This window comes from Strix uralensis, chromosome 2, assembly GCF_047716275.1.
Source record: "Strix uralensis isolate ZFMK-TIS-50842 chromosome 2, bStrUra1, whole genome shotgun sequence".
Classification (NCBI taxonomy): domain Eukaryota; kingdom Metazoa; phylum Chordata; class Aves; order Strigiformes; family Strigidae; genus Strix; species Strix uralensis.
Genome location: NC_133973.1, coordinates 51961518 through 51984797, shown reverse-complemented (window position 1 = coordinate 51984797; position 23280 = coordinate 51961518). Strand labels below are relative to the sequence as shown.

Genomic DNA, 23280 nt, shown 5'->3' with positions numbered 1-23280 from the left:
AATCCACCTCACTGCCTACTCATCCAACCTCATCCAGACAGTGGTGAATGGCTTCCTCAAATCCAGGTAGGCAATATCCACTGCTCTACTCTCATCTACCAGGCCAGTCATTTCGTCATGAAAGTTTATCAAGTTGGTCAGCTGTGATTTCCACTTGGTGAAGCCATGTTGTGCCTATTCCTTGTGGTATTCTTGTCATTTGTGTGCCTGGAAACGGTTCCATCACCTTCCCAGGGATGGGGGTATGGCTGACTGGCCTGTAGTTCCCTGGGTCTTCCTCCTTGCCCTTTTTCAAGGTAGGAGTGACATCTGCTTTCATCCAGTCTTTGGGCACTTCTCCCATTTGCCATGATCGATGAAGTGTTATTGTGGTGGTTTGACCTTGGCTAAATGCCAGGTACCCACCAAGTCGCTCTATCACTTCCCCCCCTTTCCCCTTTTTTTCTCAATAGGGCAAAGAAGGGAAAGAAAATAAGATAGGAAAACAAAACAACCCTTGTGGGTAAAACAACAGCAGTTTTAATATAAGCAAAGCGAAGCAAAGGTCCGCGCGTGGAAGCAAAAAAAAAGAAAACAGATTTATTCTCTACTTCCCATGAACAGGCGATGTTGGGCCTTCTCAGGAAGCAGGGCTCCAATACGCGTAGTGGTTGCCTCGGAGGACCAAGGGTGACCCCACCCCCTTCCTCCTCTCTCCCAGCTTTATACTGAGCAGACGTCATATGGTATGGAATATCCCTTTGGTCAGTTCGGGTCAGCTGTCCTGGTTGTGTCCCCTCCCAAGATCTTGCCCACCCCGTCCCACTGTGGGGGGGGAAATGTCAGAAAGAGCCTTGGTGCTGTGTAAGCACCACTCAGCAGTAGCCACAACACCAGTGTGCTATCAACACCCTGCCAGCTCCCAGCATAAAACACAGCACCATGAGGGCTGCTACAGAGGAAAACCAATTCTGGCTCAGCCAGACCCGATACAGTTATCAAGAGTGGCCTTGCAATGACATCAGCCAGCTCCCTCAGCTCTTGTGGGCACATCCCATCAGGCCCCTTGGATTTAATATATGTCTAGTTTGCTTAAACTGACCAGATCCTGTTCCATCCAGTGTGTCTTCCTTGTTCCAGCCTTTCCCTCTGGTCTCTGGGACCTGGGATTCCTGAAGGCTGGCCTTGCTAGGAAAGTCTGAAGCAAAGCACTTGAAAAGTACCTCAGTCTTTTCCATGTCCTGTGTCACCAGGTCCCCCATCTCATTCAGCAGCAGGCCCACATTTTCCCTAGTCTTCCTTTTGTCACCTCTGCACTTACAGAAGCCCTTCTTGTTGTCTTTGACATCTGTCACTACATTCAATTCCAGTTAGGACTTTTACTTTACAGATAGTATTTTTCTAAATACATTTCCCCTTGGTGATAGAGAAATCAGTATTTTGGTGGCTGCCTATAAGCCTTTTACCTGTGTACTTGGAAACTTATTATGACTTGAAATAGCATATCATAATACCGAACTTGCCTTAGAGCTTGTTAGTAGCTTTTCAATGTAAAGCAAAACATACCAAATAGGTAAAAATAAGATATCTGCTGGGAGCAGGAAGAACAGCCTTTAAGTTTCAGCCACATTAAAGTCACAAGAGTAAGCTTGTGACTTTACCATTGTTATTTACCAAAGAGTAAGCTTTACCATTGTTATTTGCATTTTGTATCTATGTTGATCTTTATGCTTACAGAGTGTATATATTATCTACAGATCTTGCCCAGTTTTAGGGCAAGAAGTTTGCCCTTAATTGAACTTTCTTGATTTCTTCAGATTGAAACTGGGTTGTTGTGAAACAATACTGTTTTCACTCTTACATTTGTTGTCAGGCCATGTATGATGCCATTCAGCAATTGGATAAAAAATTTGACCTGCTTCATCAGAAGGTCTCAGAAATGCAGCATGCTCGTGTAAAGCCACTGTTGCTCAAACCTGTGAGTATTAAAGACACAAGACATTTATTTTTCCCTTAATTCTCTCACTTCCTCTGGTGCTTATTTTTAAAGAAATCCTCTGCTTTCACTAAGATTAAAAGTAGGAGCAAAGTAGTAGACTTAAAATCTATTTCAATTAAATTATTCTATGTTTCTTTCTATATGCCAGATTCAGTCTCCTGTGTTATTATTGACCAATGGTCACAGAAGGGCCAGTGGCCCCCATCAAGTTCAGGATGGTGTGATAGATGCTGTAAAACTCTATTTGTATTGGAATGAACAGAAATTAATTGTGTGGGTTATGTCTTAAACTTGGGTATATTGGTGTTGCTGCTTTATGAGATGTGGTGTGCTGTTTCATTGGTTTCTGCAGTTACAAGAGAGTTTATGCATCACTCAGGCTGGTTCAACTAACTGATTTTTAGATGTCAACAGTGTGTTGTCGTATCCATTACAGTATAGAATTGGTTTTGGTTTTTTTTAATAAAGCACCTGTTTTCAAAATTTTTAAGAAGGCTTGATATTGAGTATACACTATCCATTTTGTTCCTATATGGTCAATCCACTGTTAACTGAGGAGTCAAAATATTAGTACTTGTAACAATGCTCTTTAAAAGGAAAACGTAACAGATGATGTTTGAAGAAGATCATAAAATCCTTAATGACCTTTCTTTGTCAACAATACTCAAAACTTTTAATGTGGCAGAGGTGATCCTGCTGTCAGGAGATGTCAAGACACATCAGTAAGGCCATTTGCTTTAAGGGTGGGTAGAAATGATGACATTCTCATGCATGTCAGTTATCAACAGGATACTAGGTTTTATTTGGGAATGCGTTTTTGTTTGCAACTCCAAGCTTGTACTGTCCACACATCCAAAAATACTAGATTCAGGGAACGAACTGGTCTTGTCAGCTATGCTTGGACCCTGTGACCTCTGCTCTTACGCTCCCCTCTGTCATGTGGGATGGCAGCTGCTTTAACGTTCAGATTAAGTGTGACCTGCACTGCTTTTTTTTTTTTTTTATGAAGAAGGCAGCTTTTATCGCTATAAGGTGCAAGGGGAAGGCCAACAAGTGCAACCTGCCAACCACTTTCTTTCATTCTGTTACCACTTTATCTTTAAAACCATCAGGAATGCTGTAGATTTTTTTTACAGCCGTACCATTGTTGTATCCATGATGGGATAAGGATATAAATAAGGAAAGGCTGATGGTAAAGGTACTTGTTTTTTTTCTTTTATTAGATCAACTCTAATAGCTGAAGAAATGGACAACCTTTCAGGCACATAAACCTTTCTTCAGGTCATAGATTTTTTTTTTTAAAGGTTACAAGGGTGGAATATAATCAGATTTCTGTAAACAAACAAACAAAAAAAGCACCACGAAAAAAACAAAACAAGCAAACAAAAAACCAAACCCATGTCAGCTACATTTGGTAGCTGCTGCTCAGTGACTTGTATTTTGAACAAGAATGCCTGCTTTAAGATGCATATGTTTCTTAATAAAAGTACTCCAAGTGGTGAAAAGCATAGCCTGTCCCTGTTTGTCTTAGTTTCTTTGGAATCTTCCATTGTAGATGAGATCTGAATGTTTAATGTTTTCAGCTAGCAAGTACAGAATGAAGAAACAGCCTGCAGAGAAAGTGTATTGTTTATTTTTTGTTTAAAGGGAAGCTGACATGGCAGTGGAGACATCCCTTGAGAATTCAGCAGTCTGGGTCAACAGCTGACATTTTAAATTTTATTTTGCCTATTCTTTTTTTATAGAGCTTTTTTTAAGAGCCTTTACAAAGCTGCCTTTCTCATTATATATTTCTCTGGCTTTTTAGAAAGCAGTTGTGCCAGCACTCCAGGTGGAGAAAACTTGAGAAATGTTGAAGCTGACCAGATAAACTCTTAGTTGAAACTATAAGGAAGAATAAAAGAGAGGGAACGCTAAAAAGTGATAGCACTGGCTTCTTGACAATGACTACTTCAATGAAGAGTCTGTTGCCAATAGTGTCATTATTAAAATCTAGTCTTTCTGGTTTGCAGAAGAAGAAAATGACCAGATACATTTAATTTAACTTTTGTTTTCTGAATCACGTTTGTAGAAACCAGTTGGATTTACATACAGAAGTTCCAGTCATTTGCCCCAAGGAAAACTAAGAGTACAAAAATCCATGGAAAGGGAATCAAGTCTTCATCTCTCTTCAGCAGGCCAGGGAAGGCATAGCCCTGTCATAAGGGTTGCTTTACAAAATGGCCACGTTCAGGTCAATTCCACATCAAAACATATTCAACAGAGTCTTCAGCTTGAATTGCAGCAGCCTGTTCATAGACAGAGCCCACCACTCCCCACTATAGTTTCTACGCATTCGTTGCATTCATCATACACAGCAGCCAGCAGGATGCCTGATCTTTCTCCACGATCAAATCTTGTAGCCAGCATTGTGGAAAGTACTGTCAATGCTGCATCTTCACCAGTGGCATCATCAGCAATGCCAGCACCATCTGAGACCAGTCTGGGAAATAATGCTGTGGTGGTGAACTACAGAAATGCACCTGGGAGTGTGAATGTTAGTAAAGAACTGCCATCTTCTTCAGTCTCCATCAATCCTAGCTTTGGTGAGTTCCTTCATAATAAATACTCAGAAACAAAGGCTAAAAAAACTGCTGCTAGTATAAAAAATATACCTAAAGAAATCTTTATTTATTATTTAGCAAAAGTAAAGGAGCAGAACTGGCTGCCTTACAAGCATTTCTGTAGTGGAATACTGTTTAAAACTCTTGAAACAAAGTCATAGGAATGTTTAATGTACCAGGGATCACTTAAAAACCTCTGCAGTGTGTATACAGATGTATAGACTACTACAAGCCTTTGATTACAGTACATGCTTTGGGTTCTTTTAAGACTAGGCCCTCTTTGTCTCTTTTGATACACTTCATGTAACCTATTTTTAACCTGCGTGTATGTCGTAAGTAATGTATGCATGCTATGCATATGTTTAAAAAGACAAAAAAGATTGTCAGTAAAGCTAAGTGAAGCATATGCCCGTATACATGTTTTGCATTTAAGAAAGCAATTTACCTGATTTGTGTGAAGGAAATACCTGTTTTCTTCTTGTGGAGGATTTTATCAGTGAAAAATCCTTTCTGTCCTCAAATCCTCCAGTGTCTGGTTTCTTTCAAAATACTTAATTCCACAGAAAATGAAGGATTCCATCGATCATTGCATTATAATAAACAAGTATGTATAAAAGAGCACTATGTTTTAAAAACTAATGCGTTTCTTTCTAAAGTATAAATGCCCCGAGTTATGTGGAAGGCTGAGCTATGAGGTTTTTAGTTGCTTTTGGTCTAAAAAGTAAGTTCATACAGCTGAAGAGCTGCATGAATACTAGGTGAAATACTCAAGATATCTATCTGCAAATTTGTAAACAGTGTATGGTTTAGCAGTACTATGTATGGATATGCCATTCTTTGTGGGTCATTGTCTTGAAAACATACATGGTACCTGCACAGGTGTAAAATAGGCTAGTCTAAACATTTCGGACTTTTATGTGTCTAATATATTTTCTTGGGTGTTATTATTTCAGTTAGTTACGTTGGTGGTTAATGTGAATCAAAAGATATTTCTGTTACCATTCCAATTTAAAGCTGCTTTTGTAAGAGCAAAGATAAGTAATACATAGTAGAATTAGCTGTAGTAGAGAACATATACCAAGAGTACCACAGAGCTCAAGAGAAGGAGTTTAAAAAAGTGTTTTTTTAACAACTTGATTGGGTTTTTAATTTTTTTTTCTTTAAATGTTTTTGTTTTATGAAAGAGTTTGTTGGTGACCCAGTAAGAAATGTAAAAGTTCTTGGAAACTATTTGATGAAAGCTCGGCAAAAGACTAAACCAAAGTATGCAGCGCGCTACTTAGTTCGTGTCTTGTTCCCCAAGGAAACGTTATTGTGCAGCATTATGGGAGTGGGTGCACGAGGGCGCAGAACATTGGATCCCAACAAAATTGCTGCAATAAGAGGTATGCTACCTTTCAAAATGCACAGATTTATTTCTTTAATACTTAACAGAGTTTTTAACTTACAAGGAGTCCTTTTCTATATATTTCTACTAATCATTGTCTAGCTACTGGTGAACTAATAAATGCAGTAGTGGATATGCTCCACTCTGCTGTGTCTTCTGGTTTTGAAATTCCTGCTTTGTAATTCTCAATGTTCATTTTTCTTCAGTTTGGATAAAACAATTCTGATTTCACCTAGTTTTGTGTACTCCGTGTTCATCAGTCATGCTGACTGTTTCTAAATTTTTCATTACAACTTATTTTGTGTTTGTGTGTGGCCTGGGTTTTGTGGGGGTTTTTTTGTTTGGTCCATTTTTTGTTTGGTTTGGGTCTTTTAATGACCATGGTATACTTGGGACAAATGTTAACTCGTGATTCTTAAGTACTCTTTCTTTAAGTTCATTTCTCTTGTTTGTTTGAGAAATGGCTTGGCATTTTAAAAAAAAATGCCCTCCCCATCTTCACCATTTACACAGATCCCATGACATGTATGTGTGAACCTATACATCTCCCCCTTCCTTTTTAAAGGGTGGGAGATTATTTAAGCCATGTGAAGTAGTTGCAGCATCAGCATTACCCTGTCTCTGTGATTTGTGGGGTTATTTTGTTGGTTTTTGTTAAAGTTAGTATGACAAATCACACCTTTCCCCTAATTCTACCAAGAAATATTTAATAATAAAAGCATTATTCACACCTCAAAGTGTGAACATTACTGCACATCCTAAATTGATAGTGCTGCTTAGCTTCAAAACATGAGTTTGCTATCTCTCTTTAATTGAAGCTGGAAATCTCAAGCTTCCAAATGAAGAGCCTGAAACCTGAAGCATTTCTTAGCTTTCTCTCTTTCTTACTACATTAGAATACTTACTTCTAAATACCACTTTTTGTCACAAAGCTTAAAAAGTTTTCTATGTTTTATATGCAGAATTTCTTGCAACTAACTTTCCAAACTATGATTTGAGCGAGCATGGAAAAGACTGGAAAACCTGTATCACAAATGTCAATGCTATGATCCGCTGTTTACGCTCTGAAACAAAAATAAACCCAGTAAGTTGTCTCAAGGTGATAATTTATTGAGAACTAAGTTTGTGCTTATTTTGCAAATTAATTATTTGAACTCCTCATCATACATGTGCTCTAATTGGCAATTCCTTGGGTTCTGTCTTTGCGTTGCTCAGCACAGGCCTGCTGACTGCAGCACTAGTTCCATATGGGGAATACTGGAAGCATACCCCTTTCTGTCGCTCTGCCTCTTCCTGCTCATATGTCCAGCGTTCAGTTAAGAGATCTATAAGCATAGACTACTAAAAGGAAAGCATTCTAAATGTTGCCCAGAAGTAGCGTCAAATTTGACTGCGTGCTTGAACATGTAACTGCTAGCACTGTTTTCACAAGCTTTCCTGTGTATATATCCAGCCATGCATTTCAACTTTATATTGACTGAAACATCACTCCCAAAACACCTGTAACTCCATTTATCTCTGCTTCTAAAAAGCTTTGTGCAAATCTGTGAATACTTAGTATCTGTTTCACCTATGGTTTTCATGATTGAAATTCAGGAGTAACTATATTGTAAATACCTGTAATCTAATTTATACTAAATGGGAAATGAACTGGAATGCTAATTAGAAAACTAGTAGGCTCTCCCAGTGCATGTGCTAACCTCATTTAATGTTTCAGGAGACAGCTGAGGGGAAGGAAAAACTGGCTGATACTCCAGATACATCTCATTGTGTAGATTTAAATTATAATGAAGATAGTGAAGGCAATTCTCAAAACTGTCAGAAAATGACCAGCTCCACAACTGACACATTGCAGAATTCAGGATTGGATAAGTTTCCAGAAGCTTTCCACACAGCTTTGGTCAAGAAATCACAGTCTTTGGAACCTATGGGTAACCTAATAAATTTTCATCTTCTGGATCTGTGTGTTACATTTTAAATGGTCAGTGAGAGGCAGAAGATGCTACTATAGGTGAAATTGTGTAGTAAAGGGATTTGCTGAACTATGTGACTCTTCTTTTCCTCTTAAGGCAGTCTTGCTGTATATATAGTAAGTCTTCATGGGAGTAAACAAGAACATTACCTGGCTAACAGAACATGGATTTGCATCTACCAGTGTCCCATAATGCATATTCACTGTAAGATTGGAAAGTTCAGCTGTAAGATACTCTGTTCAGTCTTCAAGAATTATTTCACACTTGCCTTGTTTTTTCTTATTTGGTAGATATTCTACCTTAATGGAGTAAGCTAGCTCAGAATATCTAGTGAATGGTATTGCAATTTCTGAAGAAGAGCACGCCTTTTTGTAAAACTGACAATTTAGGACAATAAAAGCCTTAAAGCAGCCTTTATACTTTTTTTTTTTTTTAATAAAAATGCACAATATACAAATGCATTGGAAAAAAATCCATGTGCAGTATGTGATGCCTCTAGAGAGCTTCAAGGAAAATGAGCTGAGGTAGTTGCCCTTGGAAATAATTTATATAATTAGAATCACTTTTGGGCTCTATCAGATCTGCTCCTGCACCCAAGATTTGTTAGTCTGATCCCACAGACCTCCTGATTTACTATGCATTTTGCTTTTTTTAACGTTTGCAGTGAAGTCAGGTTGAAGTAATTGAAAAAACTCTCGTATGTTCTTCAGTTTCTACTTACAGGTTCTAAGCACCATTGAAATAACGGAACTTTTATTTACTTATGTAATTGGAATAGCAGCATCTTTTCACATGAGATGAAAACAATTTAGAAAGCAGTCATTAATAATGCAGGTTACATTACTAGCATTGCTGAAAGCATATCAGAAGTGCTGTTACACTGTTGTAAAACAGGCAGGGTTTTTTGGCTACTTAGACGTTTGTTTGCAACATGCTGCATTTTTAGTATTAGCTGTAGCATTACGGTTTTGCTGTGGTCTTTCCAAGCAAGTACAGTAGTTTCGGGGAGAACTTTTTTATGTCCTAGTTTTAGTGTAATACAGACATTTTGAAGCACGGCCTGTATTGGATAAGTAAAACCTCCCCCCCTCCCCCTCTCCCTTCTAGAACTTCTTGGAAGTCCATGGCGCAATGTCCAGTTGCCTTTCTCAGTCATTTATGTAGCTAAGGGGAAGTCTCGGCCAGAGTTGTCAGCTCGCTACCTAATTCGTCATATGTTCACTGAAGATGTGCTGGTAAAAAGCAATGTATATGGTAATCTTGAACGTGGCATGAGCCCACTGGACTGCAACAGAATTAACGCTCTTAGAGGTAAGTAAGAAAATCTCTGTTCAAATGATAATGTGGGGAAATTAACAAGAGTGATTACCTTTGTATCCTATGAACAAACCATGGAGCTTCAGAAGTAAGTGCGAAACTGTACTGACAGGTATTAGTGCAAGCAGTGGAACAAGTTGAGAGAAAGTAGATAAAGTTATATATAAGTCTCCAGATCACAAACTTGGTTCATATGAGGAAACTCAGTCTCCGTGGCACCTGCTTGAAAAGGCAACACAGTGGAAGATGGAAGCACTCCCGGAGGATTCTGGAGGGTGTTGGGAATAATTTCTTGATGAAGGGGCTAGGTAGGCCAACCAGAGGTAATGCATAGCAGGTTATGGCGCTCTTCACAAACAGGGTTGGAGTGTGGTAATCGATGGCAGTATTGCCTGTAGAGACCAGGTATTGTAGTATTGCCAGGACCTCAAGATCCTGAGTAGAGTTAAAAAGGTTTGAGAGTACAGACGCTGTAGCTTAGGAGAGCAGACTATGGCTTATTCGGGAAATTCATAGGTGGGAGCATATGGGAGACAGCTCTGAAGAGGAGAGAAGTCAGGAAAGTGTGTAGGTCTTTAAGGACAGCATTCTGCAAGCACAGGAGAGTCTGTCCTGACACTTAGGAGAACCCGTAGAGTTATAGGGAGACAGGTTTAACTAAGCAGTGAATCCATAATTGAGCTCCAGTACAAAAAGGTGGTATATAGAGATTGGAAGCAAGGACAGCTTATGAAGCAGGATTTAATAACTTTGCCTGGGAGTGTTGGAATGGTGTCAGGAAAGTCAAAGCTCAGCTAGAGTTGAGACTTGTAAGGAATGTGAAGGACAGCAAGAAGAGCTTCTACCGCAACATTAATTGTAAAAGATTGAGCAAGGGGAGTGTGGGCCTGTTGCTGAATGGGACAGGTAACCTAAAGATTAGGCTGAGGTGCTCAGTGCCTCCTCTGCCTCCGTCTGCACCATGAAGGTGTCTCAGGCCTCTGGGTGGTGGTGGTTGGAAACAGTCAGCAAGTTTTTACCTAGGGTAAATCATGTTTGACACATCTGATTGCCTTGTGTGATAAAATGACTGGATTTGTGCATGAGAGGAGAGCAGTGGCTGTAACTTAGCTTGATTATTTTTTTAGCAAGACTTTCAACATTGTCTCTGACAATATTTTGGTATTCATATTGGGATGTTACAGTTTGGATGGGTGGACATTAAAGGACTAGATGGATGTTTGTGCTCAGAGGGTAGTGGGTCATGCTCTACTTGGGTGACTGGCACATGGGGTATGGCAAGGGTGTGTCCTGGCACCTGGCCTGTTTAACATCTTTATGACATGGAGACAATGGAGAACCCTCATCAGGTTTGCATTTGACAGCAAATTGGGATTGTATTAACAGGTACACAGTCAGTAGATGAAGAGGGAGGATTATCTTCCTCTGTTTAGCACCCATGAGTTTGCATTTAGATTTGGGTCCCTTAGTACAAAAAAGGGATATTGGTAAAGCTGGAGGGCCACCAAAGAGGGATGGGGAACTAGAGCACTTGCCCAGTGAGGAAACTGGGCTTATTTGGTCTGGGAAAGAGAAGGCTCCAAGCGAACCTAGTAGCAGTCTGCCACCATCTGTCTTGTCAGTGAACTCCTACTAGTCAAGCTGTTTGCAGCATTGAATGTGAGAAGGTGAGAGACCGCAGACATAAATGGAAATGAGAGGTTCAGACTGGATATGAACAGACTCCTTTTCCCCATGAGGACAGTCAAGCAGTGGAGCACGTTGCTCTGTGAGGTTGTGCGATCTCAGTCCTTTTTCCACACCTCAGTGGACAAAGCCCTGAGCAACCTGGTCTGACCTCAGAGTTGTCCCTGTTTTGGGCCGAAGATTGGAGTAGAGACCTCCCAAGGTTCCTCACAGCCTGAGTGAGTGTGATCAGAAAGGAACAGATTCAAGTGCCTTGCCCTTCTAAGGGCTCAGAGGTCAGCCACCCCTGTTCACCTAAGAGGTCTCAGCAAATGATTTAATTGTTTAGAAGCTACAGGTGAGATAAGGACTGCTGCAACATGAACAGGCAGCATTTTGAACTAGACCAGTTTGAACTATTTGAATAATGAATTTTACTGAAGTGTATCTTTTCAAGTAATGTGTAACAGCCTATTCCACTGTATGAATATGGACAGTTGTGCAGTTTCCTCAGCTTACGTGAATCCAGGATGTCTTCAGGAAATTGGTATTATTTATTCTATTTGCAAATTCTATTCCAGAAGCAGAGGAAGGGTATGTTATGGTTGGAGTTGTAGCAGGTGTTTTGACTTCTCAATTGTTCTCACTTCGGCATTAAGACTTCTGGAACACTGATCCATGCTCCTTCCAGAGAGGAAATCTTCTGTTAGTCTCATTCGCTCCCTCCTGCTAGGCTGGATAAAGCAAGAAGAACTGTGACCGTAGAATTAGCATAACAATTATGTGGCAAGTGAGGAGGCACCTGAAGCACATCATAGGTAGAAAGGGGGTATGGGTTATAACACAGAAGAAAAGTTGGCATTATCTGGTAAGATTTAAGCATGGCCAGCATAAACAATGGTGTTGGGGAAAAGATCATCAGGTTTCGGGTGGCTGTTTGCTTCATAGCTATTACAGATTCTTAGAGAGTTCAACATATTTGAAAAGGTTTGGTCATGCAGTATAGAAATCTTTACACCTTTTCTTTAATTTTCTGTGTTCCTGTCATATTTTCATTGTAAAAGTTGGCTTTTTCTATGAGAAATCTGAAGAGAAAATGCTTCCTTTACCAGGAATTCTTGAGTTTTGCTTGTGGGGTGTTATTTACTGGGCTGGATGGCAGGCTGCAGGCAGTGTAATAGTGAAGTGCATTCAACATTTCCCAACACTGCTGGCTTTGATGTAGGGTTTTACTTCCTGCTGTGTCCTTACAGATATCACTGTGGGGTAGTGCTCACTGGGTTAATAAGGTTGCATATTTGACTAGTTACACTCATCTGGATGACACTCTTGGTTGTATTATTTAGTTTTAGGTAGTCCTGCAAGGAGCAGGGATTTGGACTTAGTGATCCTTATGGGTTCCTTCCAACTCGAGCTATTCTATGATTGATCATAATTTTTTGCAACGTGCATCTCCTACCAAATCTTGAAACCGCTTCTTCAGCATGCCTGGGGTATAGGGAGGTTGAGAGGATTGTTAAGGTCTGGACAGTGCAGCCTAATAGCTCTGCAGGTGTGGCAAGATTGCCTCAGAGGATACAGCAGTAGTGCTAAATAAAATGGAGCTGGGACTTGCACTCTCTGGGGTGACGTCTGGGCATGGCTTGACAGACAGAGTGTGTCAGAAACGGTTCCCAATATGGCAAGACTATACATAAGAGTGGGCTTTCCCAAACCTTAAATATTCCTTCACCACTAGCCTGGGAAGCTTTGCCACTTTAAGCATCTCCGTATACTCCCATAGTACACATTGTTTCATGACATTTTGAGCTTAAGAAGCATTCAAAAGATATATTAAGTGTGTCAGGGCTGCAGGAGCACTGTGTAGGCTGCAGAGCAGATAAGAGACAAAGTCCTCTGTGTTGTGGTTGCAGCCAGGCCGTGTCACTTGGCTCTGGGGCCAGAGGGTAGTCCCTGGCCCTGTTTTCTTTAACATTGTAACATGGCCTGATTGGATGGCTGTGTCGGCTCCTGGAATGTAACCCTGTAGAGCAGGAAGGGGCCCCACATAGCCTTACTGTAGTCCCAACAATTGGTCAGTTTCTGTGAAAGAAAAGGCATAATTTAAAAGCTGTTTTGTGGGCCATGTACAAAGGCTCTGTAGGCCTGGTAGTAGGAATTCTGGTTCTGTGCTGTAGCTCTGAGGCCAAGCATTTTCTTGAATTTTCTGTCAGGGATGGAGGGGAGAGAGGCTGATGGCTGCTTCAGCCAACAGCTTGTGTATCCTTTATCAGCATAGTTTTATTACAGGAACATCCTGGGAATGAAAGAACTTCAGATGCTCTCGCTCCCTGCCCTCACTCTGCCAGAACAGAGTAAACTGCAAGAGCACAAGTTTTTCTCTCTCCTTCCCCTAGACCCGTGCTTTTCTGGTAAAATGGGTTTCCAGGTGTCCTGGTTTTAGCTGGGATAGAGTTAATTTTCTTCATAGTAGCTAGTATGGGGCTGTGTTTTGGATTTGTGCTGGAAACAGTGTTGGTAATACAGAGATGTTTTAGTTACTGCTGAGCAGTGTTTACACAGAGTCAAGGACTTTTCTGCTCCTCACCCCACCCCACCAGCGAGTAGGCTGGGGGTGGACAAGAGGTTGGGAAGGGACACAGCTGGGACAGCTGTCCCCAACTGACCAAAGGGATATTCCATACCATAAGATGTCATGCTCAGCATATAAAGCTGGGGGAAGAAGGAAGGGGGAGAAGTTTGGCGTGATGGCATTTGTTTTGCCATTTTACATTGATGGAGCCTGGCTTTCCTGGAGATGGCTGAACACCTGCCTGCCGAAGGGAAGTGAATGAATTCCTTGTTTTGCTTTGCTTGTGCATGCAGCTTTTGCTTTACCTATTAAACTGCCTTTATCTCAATCCATGAGTTTTCTCCCTTTTACTCTTCTGATTCCCCCATCCCACTGGGGGGGGAGTGAGGGAGTGGCTGGGTGGGGCTTAGTTGCCAGCAGGAGTTAAACCAGGACACCAGGATTGGAACCACAAGTTAGAATATCAATTGTAAACAATGATACTATATTAGGTTTTTACTTGCTAGTATATGTGAGAGCAGTGGAAGAACAAAACTGACATAATATCAACTAGCTATACCTTTCATTATGATAAGGTAAATCTAGATGTTAATCAGAGAAGTAGAAACAGTATTGCCTTTGATTTGAAATGACAGCTGATATTTCCTTTTTGGTTCCTATTTAAATGTTTTAAGGGCTTGCCTAGAGCACACATGTAATTCAGCTAAGCTCAGAAGGACAATCACTCCTCAGTAATCAAAAAAATAAAAATAAAAATCTGTTTTAAAAACTACGCATTTTACTTGTTGAAGGGGAGAAAGGTGCCATAGTCCTACCTTATTTATCCCATTGCTACCAAACTCAAGTATTTGTTTGCTGATCTTGTTGCAGTATGATAACGAACAAGCTCTTGCAGTTTTTCTGTCGCTGTTGCTCCTCTGCAGCTGTGTTTCATTTTAGTGAATATAGTTGTCAGAGATCCTCTAAAGGAGGACTTGGTCGTTTTCTTTGCTCTGGTTGACCACGTTAGAAGCTGAAGTTACTCAGCACTTCAAGAGATCAAGCCTGCATACATGGTTACACACTTTCTTTGCATATTTTGTTTTTATGCTTAGACGTTTTGCTACTCATTTGCAAATTAAACAGAAAGGGGTGGGGGGGAATCTGCCCTCTAGCTTTGCTCTTCAAGCCTCCTAATATGCCTAGCTGTCCTGTTTTGGTAGCATGTACTTGTTTTGGCTTAATTACATCGAAAAAGAGTATGTAGCTTGCATAAATAATTGATAACTCACTATTATATACTTGTTTATTTTTAGACTTTCTTCAAGAGAATTATCCATCCTTTGATCTAAAGGAAACTGGATATGATTGGAAGGCATGTGTGGCTGCCATAAACAGCACAATCCGCAGTCTCAGACATGACCATAAAAAGGCTACAGTTGGAATCCGCCGGAAAGTCTTGGCAGCGCCACCATTGAGTGCAAAGAGTCCTCCACAGAGTCCCACTTCAGTAAAGCCATTTGAAAGTGACACTATCAATCTCACAGACTGAAACTCTCTACCATCCAGCTCAAATTTTAATTTAGCAGGTTTTTATAAATCCCACATAGAACTTATTACATTGAGTTGTCCTATTATACTGAGTTGTCAGCAGCACTTAAAAGTATTATTTCATGAGACCAACGTTAGCAGAAGACTTGGGAACCCCAACTCCTTGTGTAAGTAGCATTTGTGCTCCTCAGAAATTACTTCCAGTGTTCTCTGTAGCATTTGCAATGTTCTCCCCCCTAAAAGCACCTTCTCATGACTCATTGATTGAAAAATTAATCTGATTAGAAAAGATACAGCAGAAGCAGATAGAAGTGTGGAGAGGAAAGAATGGACCATTCCTTGGAGGAAGACTCATAGCCAACTACATTATCTCATCATGTGTGAGGAATGAAACTTGCTTTGACAATTGGATATTTTAAGCAAAAATATCTAATGCAGAAAGGAAAAAAATTGTTTTATTGCATCTAGCTAACTTGTTACATGTCTCTCGCTTTTTTGCCTCCTATAGCAGTGTTCTAGGGTAAGAAAAGAGGCAGGCAACAATGTAAGTACAGTTAGTAATGTTTTCCTTTGCTCTGATTTAGCTCTACAAAAGCACAAGAAAAGCATCCAGAACAGTCTAATGGTTAGTTCTCTTTTTTCATGATGAAAATTAAACAAAATACTACTTCAGGGGCTTGGTCTGCTGTTCATTGGTATATGTCTCATCCACTGCTGTGGGTGTCCACAAGATGCAAATCTGCTGCAACTTTCACCCTAGAAGATTTGGATCCTGATTCATATGTGAGAAATAATGATTTCCATGAGCTTCAAGTCACTGGTCCTTCAGTTAAAACTGAGGACACATGCTGTACCATTGGTATGCAGTCAGAGATGACCAGCATCAGTGGTACGCCTTCCCAAGCTCATAGCTTTTAACGCTCAGGTCTACAAAGCTAGGCGTGTTTGCTTTGCTGTGTGGGTAGGCTGCTTGTCTAGAGGATTGTCATCCTGCCTTTGTTAACTTAAAATCTTGAAAGATGTGCAGTGATTATTCTCAGAGTCACAGAATGGTTGAGGTTGGAAGGGACCTCTGGAGGTCATCTGACCCACTCCCCCTGCTCAAGCAGGGCTACCTAGAGCCAGTTGTCCATCACCTTGTCAAGACAGCTTTTGAATGTCTCCAGGGATGAAGACTCCACAACCTTCCTGGTCAACTTGGGCAAGGGTTCAGTCACTGTCACAGTAAAAACAGTAAAAAACTGTTTCTGATGTTCAGAGGGAACTTCCTGTGTTTCAGTTTGTGCCCATTGCCTTTGGTCCTGTCACTGGGCACCACTGAGAAGAGCCTGGCTCTGTCCTCTTTGCAACCTCCCCTCAGGTATTTATAAACATTGATGAGACTCCCCTTGATTCTTTTCTTCTCCAGGCTGAACAGTCCCAGCTTTCTCAGCCTTTCCTCACAGGAGAGATGCTTCAGTCCCTTCATCATCTCTGTGGCCCTTTGCTGGACTCTCTCTGGTATGTCTGTGCCTCTCTTGTGCTGGGGAGTCCACAGCTGGACCCAGCACTTCAGGTGTGGCCTCACCACCGCTGAGTGGTGGGGAGGAATTGCCTCCCTCAGCCTGCTGGCAACACTCCTACTTGTGCAGCCCAGGGAACCATTAGCCACCTTTGTGTCAGGGGCTCATTGCTCACTCATGTTCAACTTCGTGTCCACTAGGACATCCCAGGTACGCTCTGCCCATCATCTAGATCATTAATGAAGATGTTGAATAGGACAAAACCCAGTACTGACCCCTGGGGTACACCACTGGCCTCCAACTGGACTTCATGACACTCATCACCACCACCCTCTGGGCCTGGACATTCAGCCAGTTTCCAGTCCACCTCACTGGTGGCTCATCCAGCCCGTACATCAGCAGCTTGTCTCTGAGGATCTTATGGGAGACAGCATCGAAGGCCTTCCTCAAGTCCAGGTAGACAATATCCACTGATTTCCTTATACACCAGGCCAGTCATTTTATCGCAGAAGTTTATCAAGTTGGACAAGCATGACCTCTTGGTGAAGCCATGCTCTGATGACTGCTGATGACTTTCTTGTCCCTTATCTGCCTGGAAATGGTTTCCAGGATTAGCTGCTCCATCACCTTCCCAGGGATGGGGGTATGGCTGACTGGCCTGTAGTTCCCTGGGTCTTCCTCCTTGCCCTTCTTCAAGGTAGGAGTGACATCTGCTTTCATCCAGTCTTTGGGCACTTTTCCCATTTGCCATGATTGATGAAGTGTTATCAAGAGTGGCCTTGCAATGACATCAGCCAGCTCCCTCAGCTCTTGTGCGTGCACTTTGGATTTACATATAACCAGTTTGCTTAAGTATTCCCTGACCAGATCCTGTTCCACCCAGTGTGTCTTCCTTGTTCCAGCCTTTCCCTCTGGTCTCTGGGACCTGGGATTCCTGAAGGCTGGCCTTGCTAGGAAAGTCTGAAGCAAAGCACTTGAAAAGTACCTCAGTCTTTTCCATGTCCTGTGTCACCAGGTCCCCCATCTCATTCAGCAGCAGGCCCACATTTTCCCTAGTCTTCCTTTTGTCACCTCTGCACTTACAGAAGCCCTTCTTGTTGTCTTTGACATCCGTCACCACATTCAATTCCAGTTGGGCTTTAGCTTTCCTAACTTCATCCCCAGGTGCTCAGACAATGTCACTGCATTCCTCCCAGGTTACTTGTTTTTTTCTTCCACTCTCCTTATGCTTTTTTTGAGTTTGTCCAGAAGCTCCTTGTTCATCCACACAGGCCTCCTGGCATTTTTGCCTTACTTCTTGTTTGTTGAGATGGATCTCTCTGGAGCTTGGAGGAGGCAATCCTTGAACTTTAACCAACTTTCTTGGGCCCACCTTTCCTCCGGAGCCCTAATCCCATGGGACTCTTCCTAGCAGATCTTTGAGGAGACCAAAGTCTGCTCTCCTGAAGTCCAGGATTGTGAGCCTCTTTTTTACCCTCCTCCCTCCTCTCAGGATCCCGAACTCCACCAACTCATGGTCACTGCAGCTAAGGCTGCTTTTGACCTTCACATTCTCAACAAGTCCCTCATTGTAGGTGAGTATGAGGTCCAGCAAAGCAGCTCTCCTTGTTGGCTCCTCTATTACTTGGAGGTAGAAATTATTGTCAATAATAAATATTCATGACCTTTCCTTTCTGTCCACTAATCCAAACTAAGATTTACTAGTGCACTGAATTATATATTTTAAAAATACCCCAAACCAAACAAATTAGTTTTGAAAAGTACTTCGATGTTGTGAACTCTCACAAAATAATTAAAATTAATGACTATATACATTCAATTTCACATCCCCCTCAGTTTCATTTGAAAGTTGAAATTCAACAGCAGTAACTGTACAGAAGTTAATGGCTTTTTTGTTGGGTGCGTTCTTTGTTTGTTGTTTGGGGTTTCTCAGTTGTGTGGTTTAGGTTTTTTTGTTGTGTTTGTTTTCAAAAGAGGGGATTATTCGGTATATGCCTTTCTGTTACTTTTCCAACATCAGTGACACAGGCCTCTCACTGTCTATGTGTTGACTGACTGGTGCGTGAACTTGCGTTGTCACTTGCATTATGTCTGAGTGTAGTCTCAGATGTCCAGCTCTTTCACAGAAAGAAGCTTCTCAGAAGGCTGATACAGGGAACCAATTTCACCGCTGAAAGCTGATGCAACTGTGGCTTCCAAAATTATGCCTGTGTACATAGCAGAACAAGATTCAACTAAATCTATCCTCTCCAAGGCAAGGGTTTCATAGTTTGTTTTTTTTGTTAGCAATAGGATAAAATAGTGAAGTTACTTGTTTTCATTTCTATTCATAACAAACACACAGTGTTCTTATATACAGTATAGGATCAGCTTTTTTATTGCAAGCTAGGATATGCAATGGCCTTACCAGGTATGAAATTAGTAATTTAAGTTTCCCTTACCACCTCCTTGCAGAAGTCTTCTGTAGGATTTAAGAAATAGGCTGAATTTCTGGGGTTTTTTTACTAGAAATGTTGTACTGCAGATTTGGCATTCTGGTTTACTGTTAACAAATTCTACTGTTACTGTTCTATACAGTTGTTCTTGTAAATGTCAAGAACTTTGTTGTGTGTAGATATTACTAGTTCCAAACCTCAGAAAAAGCCAAAAATGCTTATATTTTTTCAGTAGTTTTATGAAACTTTTTCAGTCCTTCACAGATTTTAATGGTAGAATGATATATTTATTGAATGACCTGTCTGGCACTGAAATCTGTTAGTGTGGTGCATACCTATAGCTTCCATATTGAAAAGAAAATTGAATAATTGAATAAAAGTAGAAATAGTTTTCTTGTTTCTGTTTCAAATGTATGAATTTTTGCTAACTTTTATAAAATAAAATTACAGTATTTTGCTCTTAGGAATAAAGTATTTTACAAATAAACCTAACATATAGCTCCTTGACTACATACGTGTGTTTTAAATATTTCTTGCACCATGGATCTACAGTTCAGGTACAGTTTCATCTGAAAAGATTCTTTTGGTCTCCTTTCAAGAACCAGGGCTTTGAGGAGATCTGATTGAGGTGAGATGATTTCCAAATTTAGACTGCCCTAACTGACTCAGTAAACCAAAGCAAACTCTTTTAGACTTTACTAATACAACTTTGTGAGCTATCTGAAACAGATTTCCACAAAAGGGTAGGAGTTGAGTAGAATTTATAAGAACTCCTTTGACCTGGTGCATTTTTAGTAAACTAGGCCTTATTCACACAGTGGAATCACTTTCTGTATTAATCTTTTTAGAAGGAGTAAAACAGGGGTGGAAGGTAATATGTTCGTTTGAAACACAGAATTCACCACCTGGCCTCCATCTTTGCAATCCTAATACCTGTCCCTGATGCAGTACAAGTCCTTCCTCTGTAGAGAAGAGCTGGGCCGCTTTATTCATGCATGATTGACGGCTCTGGAGTTGAGACAGCATTTCATAGTCCTTCTGGTACTTATGGCATCAGACTTGACAGCCCTCTAATCTAGTCCTGTTCATGTCCAGGATCTGGTGTACGTTTCCTGATAACATGTAAAATGTTACCCTTTCTTGATGCATCTATTTGTAGCCTTGTGAATGGTGGGTCATACACTATTTTCTTATGATATATTAATAATTACATGTATAACTATGATGTCCAAAAAGAAAATATCTTTTATCTATTACACAAATATGAAAATACTTTAGTATTAATTTTCACTTTAGGATTGACCCCAGACATTGGCAGTGATATGGAAGTAAACACCATGGCAAAATTCCATCCCGACCTCCAGTTCTCACTTGTGACTGCTGGGGATTTCAGCAGAGGTTTTGTGTGCATCACACCTGCAGCTCTGGGTCTTGCTGTGTTAGTGGTCAGATCCTGGCTCTATAAATCTTCCTGCAAGAACACCACCTTAATGATTCTGTTTCCAGCATAGCACTTTCATAGTAATTTGAAAAATTTGCAGGAGGGTGCCTTTTTCTTCCTCTACAATAAGAAGAAGGTGTGGGTTTTGTTGGGGGTTTTTTGTTTATTGTGTTTTAAAGTTTAGACCTTGAAGCAGCTATTGGGAGTGATGAACTCTCTGTATCAGATCCTGCTCCGCTCTTGGGCAGTGTTGTTTCAAATGAGCTATGCTGCTGGAAACTTTTCCAGAAGATTCCTTAGCACTTGCGCTCCCACATTGCTGGAGAAAGTAGGTTGATACGTGAGCGGGTGAAATGAACAGGGCAAACATTCTGTGGTCTCCCTGAGCCAGTCCCTTAAAGGGTTTTCTGTAGAAGTTGGGAGATAAGTCGCCATGAAATACTTCCTTTCTTCCTTACCGGTCTGTTATAGTCTGGATGACGTTTATGCATTTGTGAGATGGATCACTGCATGCTCTTGTCTAACAGATGAATGTAGTCGTTCGTTGCACTTAATGTCAGGGAGCAGCTCGAGCGGTGCTCTTCCAGTGAGAGAGAGCAAGTGGGGCCGAGGGCACCCACAGCACAGGCAGCACCATGCCCTTTCCCACAGGGTGCTCTGGCCAGGGCTGGGGTGGTGACTGGCAGGGACACCAACAGTCCCAGAGGAGACAGGGTAACATGTCAGGTCCGGAGTCCTGTCGACAGCAGCAGAGACTGCAGCAACATGGGTTTGAGGTTTCCGCAGGATACGGGGCCAAGCAGGAGTGGGGACACAACTGTAACCAGGCTGCCCCTTGTCCCCCTGTCCCCCACTAAGGGAGGCTGCAGGGGACAGGGCTGGGCACAGCCAACCTGCAGCATAGCCCTGCAGGGACGAGGTCAGGCTGTGCTTGCAGGGAGGTCCCACGTGCAAGGGTGGCCAAGAGGGACAGGGGCAGGATGGTCAGGGCAGCAGAGGCCTCTCAGTGCCCCCTGGGGCTCTGATCGAAAATTTTGCAGGTGTCACAGCATGTATGTAAACAACCCATCTCGCAGACACGTTCAGCCTTAAGAGCCGGAACTTGTCCCTTAGAACAGTATCTATACCGTTATTTTGTATTTTCTTCAAGTGCTTGTTCAGATTGTTTGACGGATGTGCTCATAGGATGTTAGAATATGATGTAGAAAAGGCTAAACACTTGTGCAGTTCTTTATTTCTATTTTTTCATAGATATGGCAATGTGATAATTTTGCAGTTCTCTTGTACAATCACTGATTTGTTCAGCATGTGGTATGATGGTATCTGTGCATGAAGTGAGATGGGAACTGCTGACTTTAAATGCTGTCTGAACTATGACCTTATGTAAGTATTCAACTTAAAAGTTCAGCGTAGATTTTTTTTTTTTTTCTTTAATCCCCCCCCCCCGCTTAAGTGGTGAGGTGACATTATTTATACTACTCTATGAAATTCACTTCTGCACTGGAAACAGGGCTGTCTGTTACTCCTGGGTAGCTCGAAGGGCTACAGCACCACCTACCGAGGGCCAGAAGTTTTTCTGAGAAACCAAAAATCTCCCTGACTGAAAGAAATATTAAATGTTGTGACAGAATGATGCAGTTCTGAGAATTTGATTTTGGTGCTCTCACTGAACTGTTGAAGTTTCAATTTTAGCTGAGCTTTATCCTTTTAAGATAAATCCATTTTAAAATGATATAATTTGAGTTTGGATTTGTTTGTTCAGTGAGATGCTATTTTTGTTTTAGTTACTCTTAACATTATTTGTAAATCTTTAACACACAGAGCAACTGTTCACATACAGTTTTGTATGAGTAATGTGGAGGTGATGAAACACCAGGATCAGCATCCTCTTTTCTCACAGCCTTAGCAGATTCCTTGGCATTTAATCTGCTAGCATGAACTTTCCAAGGGTGGCATGTTCTTTGTAAGCTCCATCGAGGAAGAGAACTGCAGAGCCATCAGGAGGCACGCAAGTGTGTGAGGATTGGGAAATTCCCAAACTGTGTGAAGGGACCACAGGTTGTCCAGAAGGACATCTTTCTGCTTGTGGTGTCAGATTTCAGAAGGCAGTATAACAATATTGTAGGCCAGAAGACATTTAAAAATATCAGTGGCTGCCTAGTTTGAGATAGGAAAGGTTGCAGTTACATGACAGAGAATAACAAACCTGCCCAAATTGAGGGGATTTTCAGATGTGGGAGGTGGCTGTATCCCAAAGTTCTTGGACAGGTGAAACTGAAACTGGTGTTCTAGCTTCGGAAAGACTTCAGAATGGCATGGCAGTGAAAGTGTACCGAGTAGGTGCCAAAAAGTCTTGAGAAAAGGAAGGGACCTAATCAGATGTGAAATTCTACAAGGTCTTCTGTTTGGGAGCAGAGGTTGCTAACCAAAGATGAAAAACTATACTGCTAATAAGATGCTGTGCTTGTCTTTTCTATTGAATACCCTAAATTGCTTAGTTTAGGTATTGTGTGGACTAATGCAGAATAAGATGTTCAATATTTGCTGACTAGTGCCTTTCAGTATGCAGAAGGCAGTCCACATTTCTAGTTAGTTCAAGCCAAAGGAGTTAAAGCTCATGTTGCCGCAAACATGGCTTGTTTGATGTACGCTCTTCTTGTGCCAGTGAATGCCTGCTAATGTCACACCTTTTAAACTGCATATAGACAAAGCATGAGTGTCTGTAGGAATCCAGAGTGTTACCTCATTCAAGTTGCTCTCTAAGGTTTTGACTCTGAAGGCTGTTTGAGGGTTTGGTGGCAGGACCCAGAATAACATCACCTGGAGCAGGCTCCTTGTAGCCAGCCAAGCTTCCTACCTGCTTGGCTGTGTGAAACA

General features: G+C 41.4%; 1 protein-coding gene across 8 annotated transcripts in view; it reads left to right on the top strand.

Moving 5' to 3' along the window:
• BEND2 (BEN domain containing 2) overlaps positions 1 to 19469 on the top strand; it is a 35297-nt gene extending 15828 nt beyond the window's left edge. For 7 of the 8 annotated variants that reach the window (XM_074858704.1, XM_074858699.1, XM_074858698.1 and 4 more), the window contains 7 exons: positions 1853 to 1957; positions 4050 to 4563; positions 5766 to 5966; positions 6931 to 7052; positions 7686 to 7899; positions 9049 to 9252; positions 14791 to 19469. In XM_074858704.1, coding sequence (XP_074714805.1) covers positions 1853 to 1957; positions 4050 to 4563; positions 5766 to 5966; positions 6931 to 7052; positions 7686 to 7899; positions 9049 to 9252; positions 14791 to 15026 — 1596 coding nt within the window. In that variant the 3' untranslated portion in view covers positions 15027 to 19469. Of the gene's footprint in view, positions 1 to 1852; positions 1958 to 4049; positions 4564 to 5765; positions 5967 to 6930; positions 7053 to 7685; positions 7950 to 9048; positions 9253 to 14790 lie in introns of those variants that run through there. The other variant, XM_074858705.1, reaches the window with a different exon arrangement.
• Positions 19470 to 23280: the final 3811 nt, after the last annotated feature.